This window comes from Nerophis lumbriciformis, linkage group LG18 (genome assembly GCF_033978685.3).
Source record: "Nerophis lumbriciformis linkage group LG18, RoL_Nlum_v2.1, whole genome shotgun sequence".
NCBI classification, from domain to species: domain Eukaryota; kingdom Metazoa; phylum Chordata; class Actinopteri; order Syngnathiformes; family Syngnathidae; genus Nerophis; species Nerophis lumbriciformis.
In genome coordinates, this window is record NC_084565.2 from 31566237 (window position 1) to 31573880 (window position 7644).

General features: G+C 39.1%; 1 protein-coding gene across 1 annotated transcript; it reads left to right on the forward strand.

The window, feature by feature from the left end:
* Positions 1–3945: 3945 nt before the first annotated feature.
* rasl11b (RAS-like, family 11, member B) lies at positions 3946–6961 on the forward strand. Its single transcript, XM_061978091.1, has 4 exons — positions 3946–4202; positions 4289–4345; positions 4758–4837; positions 6106–6961. The coding sequence occupies exons 1-4, from the start codon at positions 4088–4090 to the stop codon at positions 6598–6600; spliced, it is 747 nt and encodes a 248-aa protein (XP_061834075.1). The 5' UTR covers positions 3946–4087; the 3' UTR covers positions 6601–6961.
* Positions 6962–7644: the final 683 nt, after the last annotated feature.

Below are 7644 nucleotides of genomic sequence, written 5' to 3' on the forward strand. Positions count from 1 at the left end.
AACTCTACATATACATTATTATTATACAGGTATGTGCACGCGCCTGCCTCGTCATCAGCACTGCCGAGGTGGATGAGTTCAACATGGCGTACAAATTAAATCTCCATGCTCGCTGTCGCCAGCGCTCTTATCAGAAATACATACCAGAGCGTAATGAGTGACGACGTGCATGCCAACATAGCTCAGAGCTCCAACGAAAGATGGCCCAAGCAGGCATGCGGAGGTTGACTGCGCAGGCCAGCAAAAATGAAAGTGGGACACAAGCTGAGGTTAAATAAGAATTAGCTGACATGAACACATGCAGTACGGTGTCACTCATCAGCTCATGTGCGGCATGTTTGGATGCTTTAGGGAGGGGGGTGGAGGGTGTGGGTATTAAGCAGCCGTTAACCACCCCCACCCGTGTTGAAGAACTTGTCAGGACAAGTCGCCTGCAGCAACACAACAAGGGCACGCTCAAGAAGAAGGAAAGAAAACATAGAAAAACATGCAACACGTGGAATTACACTAAAACGTTACATTACCATGTGTTGCACTGCATATTTTGTCTCCATTAGGTAAAAGGCTCATGCGGTTCACGCATTTTGAGCGACAGCTTGCACGCGATTTTGGATGCCTAACCCTGTGTTTTGCAGTCTTTTTAAATTGTTTTATTTCCTGTCCAGTTACTCAGGCAAATCATATAGTTGATGTAGATGCCCATATTTGCTGTACAGATTTACTTTACAAAAGAGAAGTGTGGGATACTTCTCTTGTTGCCTTATTTGTATTTGACTTTATTAAATGGATTTATATAAATGTTTGGCGCAGTCGGACCGCAGCAGGAGGGGATACAAAGAGGAAAAAAAGAGGAATGCTCATCAAACACTTATTTGGAACATCCCACAGGTGAACAGGCTAATTGCGAACAGGTGGGTGCCATGATTGGGTATAAAAGCAGCTTCCATGAAATGCTCAGTCATTCACAAACCAGGATGGGGCGAGGGTCACCACTTTGTTTTTTTTTCACAATATTTATTTTTTCATTTGATAAATATTACATGTACTGAGAAAACCGACACTTTTTTTTTTGTTTCCCCCCCCCTATTGCTGAATACATACAGGTTTTGGAGCGACATATGTTGCCATCCAAGCAACGTCTTTTTCATGGACGCCCCTGCTTATTTCAGCGAGACAATGCCAAGCCACATTCCGCACATGTTACAGCAGCGTTTGATTGATTGCACAGTACAGTACATATTTCGTACAATTGACCACTAAATGGTAACATCCGAATAAGTTTTTCAACTTGTTTAAGTCGGGGTCCACGTTAATCAATTCATGGTAGCGTGGCTTCGTAGTAAAACAGTGCGGGTACTAGACCTGTCTCCCATTGAAAATGTGTGAAGCCTAAAATACGACAATGGAGACCCTGGACTGTTGAACAACTTAAGCTGTACATCAAGCAAGAATGGGAAAGAATTCCACCTGAAAAGCTTCAAAAATTGGTCTCCTCAGTTCCCAAACGTTAACTGAGTGTTGTTAAAAGGAAAGGCCATGTAACACAGTGGTAAAAATGCCCCTGTGCCAACTTTTTTGCTGCCATTAAATTCTAACTTAAGGGTTATTTGCAAAAAAAAAAGAAGTTTCTCAGTATAAACATTTAAGTATCTTGTCTTTGCAGTCTATTCAATTGAATGTAAGTTGAAAAGGATTTGCAAATCATTGTATTCGGTTTTTTTTTTTTACCATTTACACAACGTACCAACTTCACTGGTTTGGGGTTTTGCAAATAGTTAAATTCTTTCTTTCTTTCTTTAGTTTATTTCGAACATGAACACACTTACATCATAATACATCACACAATTTCACATCATGCCCGAAAAGGAGTAGGAAGAAGCAAAGCTTATTTAATCCTACCCCTTTCCCACTTGAGATCATTTACAAATATATAGAATCATTTAATGACCTTTTTATATAATAAAATAACATATATGAATTAGTATACAACAGTTTTGTCATATGTAATGAATGAATTAATTAATTCAGTCATTATTAACATACTGAGATGAAGAATATCTTATTTTCAATAAGGTTGGAAGTATTTCTCATAATTCTTCTTCTTTGTACTCTGTAAGCACTATTCATTTGAACAACCTCTTAAACTGGATCATATCAGTACAATTTTTAACTTCTTTACTTAATCCATTCCATAATTTAATCCCACATACTGATATGCTAAAAGTTCTAAGTGTTGTACGTGCATATAAAGGTTTTAAATTATTTTTTCCTCTAAGGTTATATTTCTCCTCTTTAGTTGAGAAGAATTGTTGTACATTCTTTGGTAGCAGGTTATAGTTTGCTTTGTACATCATTTTAGCTGTTTGCAATTTTACCAAATCACGAACTTTAATATTTTTGACTTAATAAATAAAGGGTTTGTATGTTCTCTATATCCAACATTATGTATTATTCTAACTGATCTTTTTTGTAACACGGTTAGCGAATGTAGCGCACATTTGTAGTTATTTCCCCATATTTCTGCACAATAACTCAGATATGGTAACACTAGCGAGCAGTAGAGAATATGTAGTGATTTTTGGCCCAGGACATATTTTGCTTTATTCATTATTGCATACTTGCCAACCCTCCCGAATTTTCCAGGAGACTCCCGAAATTCAGCGCCTCTCCCGAAAACCTCCCGGGACAAATATTCTCCCGAAAATCTCCCGATTTTCAGCCGGAGCTGGAGGCCACGCCCCCTCCGGCTCCATGCGGACCTGAGTGAGGACAGCCTTTTTTCACGACGGGAGGACAACAGGGTGACAAGAACTAAATCATCCAGACTAGAGATAAATTGTATTATTATGTTTATCTTACCTAAAAATAAACATATTTATTAATTAAAAAAAAAAAACGAAATACATTTTTACTATATTTTGCTAAAAACATCAAAATTAATTGTATTTTTATTTGTATTTTTTCGTGACTCCTTATTACATCCAGCCATAGAATTATACATTAAAATAAACATATTTGAAATAATTGATTTTAAATTATCATAATAATTCATTTAAAATGACCATATTTAATTATTAAAATAATTGCTTGTTTATCAACAACTTTAGCATTTTATTCATTACATTTTGAAACTCTCAGAAGCCAAGTTATGTTATATTCCTTAATATTTATTTATGCAAGTTTGAAGTATCAATTATCTAAACACAGTTTGTTTGCATATTTTCAGGATGTAGATATCTCTCTCTCTCTCTCTCTCTCTGTATATATATATATATATATATATATATATATATATATATATATATATATATATATATATATATATATGTATGTATGAAATAATTGACTTGGTGAATTCTAGCTGTCAATATACTCCTCCCCTCTTAACCACGCCCCGCCCCCGACCACGCCCCCACCCCCCACCTCCCGAAATCGGAGGTCTCAAGGTTGGCAAGTATGCATTATTGAAATGTTTTTTGCCACCTTATGTTGTACGTTTTGTATATGAGATTTCCAGTTCATTTGATCATCTATTAATACTCCCAAAAATCTAGTTTATTTTACCCTTTCTATGTCTACTCCGTCTATTTGTATTTGTGTATGATGCTCTTTTCTACTATTACCAAATAGCATTATTTTAGTTTTACTGAGATTCAAAGATAAGTCTGTTTTTGTCAAATTCAAAATGTAATCAAAATACGTCAATTAAGATTTAGTTTGGTGTATTGTCTTCTGTTATACGTTGGAAGACAACCCTCTATGTAAAAGAAAGCTCCCACCAATAAGAATAAGAGTAATTGCTTTGACTAGTTTTCCAACATGAGCTCCCACCTGTTGCCGGAAGAGGAGGCGTGGCTGAAATACGTTGGGCGGGGTCAGCTCTGACAGGCAGCTCGCCGTCAGCCAATCAGAAGAGGGCACCGCTGCTGCCTTATAAAAGCCGTGCTCGCCCTCAGCAAGTCAGACGAGACTCCTCTTCTCCAGGCAGACAAGAACACACAAAGGATTGTTTTTTTTCCTCTCCACATCTCTGCTACTTTAAAAAAATACTTGGAGCTTACCTTTCGGACCAAAAAGGAGAAAGAAAATGCGTCTCATCCAGAATATGACCACCATTGCGGAGTGTGCCGCCCCGCAATTCTCGCTTGCTAACCGGGCTATCAAGATAGCAGTCATAGGAGGCAGTGGAGTGGGGAAAACAGGTAAAAAAACAACCAGTTTTTAGTCAAAACATAACATTTAAGTGCAGAAAGGACGGCATTAAACATGTTGCTTTGCTTCCTTTCAGCGCTGGTGGTGAGGTTTCTGACAAGGCGCTTCATTGGAGACTACGAGAGAAATGCCGGTGAGTTTTCATTATTATTATTATTTATTTCTTTGCTTATATGTAAATGTTGCATATTATAAACAAAGGTTTATTTATATGCACATATTAAAAAGTGCAATATATTTATCTGTAAGTTATTTATTTATATATGCACCTTATTGCTTTTTTTAAATCCTGCACTACCATGAGCTAATGTAACCATTTCGTTCTTATCTGTACTGTAAAGTTCAAATTTGAATGACAATAAAAAAGAAGTCTAAGTATAATTTAAAAAAAAAAAAAAAAAAAATGCCGGTGAGTGTTTGTTGCGATAAAAAAGGTGCACTAGAAAGTAGAATGTCTCCTAAAACTACAAGGAACCTTAAAAAGTAGCATGCAATGCATTTAGGAACGTGGAACAAGTCATTAATAAGTGTGTGTGTGTGTGTAGGTAACCTGTACTCCAGGGAGATCCAGGTGGATGGAGACAACCAAGTCAGCCTGCAGGTCCAAGACACTCCAGGTGCAGAGGTAATAATTCCACATCCTCCTTTTTTCCCCTTTCTTCTTGTCTGTTGGCCATGATGACTTGTGCAGAGCAGTCTGTGATGCAACACATCCAACACGGCGGAAAAATGTCTCCCAAGAGCTTGTCTGAAAGGCTCTGAATCAAAAGGGCCGGGAAGCGGTCCAAAACCAAAGCCAGACAGCGTGTGTCTGGGAGAAGCATCCAGTCTAATGGTCCATTTAGGTTAATGGAGTAACCTTACACGGCTCCGGTGTGCATGTTCTCCTCGTGCTGGGATAGGCTCCAGTGCACTAGTGAACCTATGAGGACAAAGTGGGGGAAAATGTCTTAACTTTTTTTTCCCACCAAGTACCAACTCAGAAAACACTTTGCTCTAATGGAGAACATTAAAATGCAGTAGCGTAGTAGGCCTATGTCAGGGGTGTCAAACTCATTTTAGATCGGGAGGCCACATGGAGGAAAATCTACTCCCAAGTGGTAAAATCACGACACGATAACTTAAAAATAAAGACAACTTCAGATTGTTTTCTTTGTTTAAAAATAGAACGAGCACATTCTGAGAATGTACAAATCATGTTTTTTTTTTTTTTTAACACTTGCATGTTGCGGTTAATAGTATTCTACCTTTATTTGTTGTTATTTATACTAACAAAATCAAATTACAGGATGTTATGTACTACTCGGTGGTTAGAGTGTACGCCCTGAGATCGGTAGGTTGTGAGTTCAAAGACTAAAAAAATGGGACCCATTACCTCCCTGCTTGGCACTCAGCATCAAGGGTTGGAATTGGGGGTTAAATCACCAAAAATGATTCCTGGGCGCGGCCACTGCTGCAGCTCACTGCTCCCCTCACCTCCCAGGGGGTGAACAAGGGGATGGGTCAAATGCAGAGGACAAATTTCACCACACCTAGTGTGTGTGACAATCATTGGTACTTTAACTTAACTTAGTTTGCTCATTTGGTTTATTTAATTTTTTTTTTTTACATATGTAACAATCTACAAAGATACAAATAATTGCTATTGCGACATCTAGTGGACACATTTAGAACAGCAGTTTCTTTCATTCAAAAATTTCCGGCTCATTTTTATACTTACCAATTTCATCCCGCGCGGCGTACTTTTGACAACCCTGGCCTATGTAGTCATTAAAAACAAGTTTGAATATGGGAAAATAAAACACTGTACTTGAATCAAGTGGTAGTGGTACCAGTTTTGAGAATAACTGAACCAAAAAAACGGGATTAAATGTCTCACCTATTGTTTTCCAGTTGACCGACCAAGGCATCGTCCTTCCTGATCACGTGACCTGGTCCATCCAATGGGCCGACGCCGTGGTGCTGGTGTACTCCGTGACCGACCGCCGCAGCTTCGACTTGTTGCCCCAGTTGCACCAGCTGGTGGCCCAAACCGCCACCGGCAGGGGAGGAGGCGCCGACGCTCCGCCCGTTATCCTGCTGGCCAACAAGACCGACCTCCTGCACCTTAGGCGCGTGGACCCCCAGCAGGGGCCCCTACTGGCCGCCACGCTGGGCTGCGCCTTCTACGAGGTGTCGGCCAGCGAGGACTACAGCCAGGTGCACGGCGCCTTCCACCGGCTGTGCTGCCAGCTCGCCAAGCAGCCGCTGGCCGCGCCGCCGCCCGCCCCCGCCGAGAAGAAACGCTTGCCGCTCATCCCCAGGCCCAAGTCGCCCAACATGCAGGACCTGAAGAGGCGCTTCAAGCAGGCACTGTCAGCCAAGGTCAGGACCGTGACCTCCGTGTGAGGGTGAGGACAGAAGGGGGGCGGAGCTACAGGTGGTCTACGGCGGCCACGGGAATGTTTTGAAGCTTCACATGCGAAGTTTTGTGCTGGGTGAGGTGAGGTGAGGTGTCACGTCCTGCAGCAGCGAGGACGCTCAGCAGGTGTTGAGGACACAAACGCACCATGAAAGAAGACAGTCTTCTGTTTAGTTGCCTTTGACGGCCTGATGGTGGCGCCAGCACACACGAGAGCACATGGACATGGCAGGTGTTAGCATGGCAGCTTATCACTGATGCACTTTAAACAGGAAGTGAGGCCTGTTGTTATTTATTATTTGTTGGCGATTCACGCGGTTTGGTCACAATAAAATTTATGATTTTGAATTTGTCTTTTTCTTCTTTCCACCAGCATGTTGACTTTGTAGCACACTTTTATCCAACGAGCTGAATTAGCTCAAAAACTTTAAAAAATAACATTTATGAGTGAAATATATTATATTAATAAAAGCCATACAAAACTGAAAAAATCCAAGGGAAAGAATACTTTTTGCAAGGGACCGTATGCTTTGTAAATTTTTTCAAACCATGTCATTTTTATGAATTTAAAATTATTTGTAAAATATTTTAGGAGGGCTAAAACCTTACAGATGCTTGCACAATTAACTTTAATCTGGGATTTTTTATTTTCATAAAAAGAAAATCTCTATTTTATTTAGGGCTGTTAACAGAGAAAAAATATTTAAAAATTCCATAATGTAAAATTATTATTGCTATAATTTTACTATTACGTTAATCTGTTTTGATAATTTTTTCATTAGCAAAAAATCCTATCAATTTCTTTTTAGGTGCTGTAAACATTAAAAAAAAAAAAATAGAACACATTTTTGACATATTCTTTTATTTATTCACAATTAATATTTATGATAATATATATTTCTTTTACAATTTTTTTTTTATGCACAAGTCAACATTTTGGGGGGCATTTTTTAATAATTTAAAGTATAGAGGACTTTTTTTGCGCTTTTGTACAACTTAGTAAATGTTTTCTCATAATTACCCCTAAAAAA

Excerpts from the sequence above, each read along its gene's own strand:
- rasl11b (XM_061978091.1), top strand. The coding sequence starts at position 4,088 with ATGCGTCTCATCCAGAATATGACCACCATTGCGGAGTGTGCCGCCCCG. Across the intron at positions 4,203-4,288 it reads CAGTGGAGTGGGGAAAACAG|CGCTGGTGGTGAGGTTTCTG; the intron begins GTAAAAAAACAA and ends GCTTCCTTTCAG. Across the intron at positions 4,838-6,105 it reads AAGACACTCCAGGTGCAGAG|TTGACCGACCAAGGCATCGT; the intron begins GTAATAATTCCA and ends ATTGTTTTCCAG.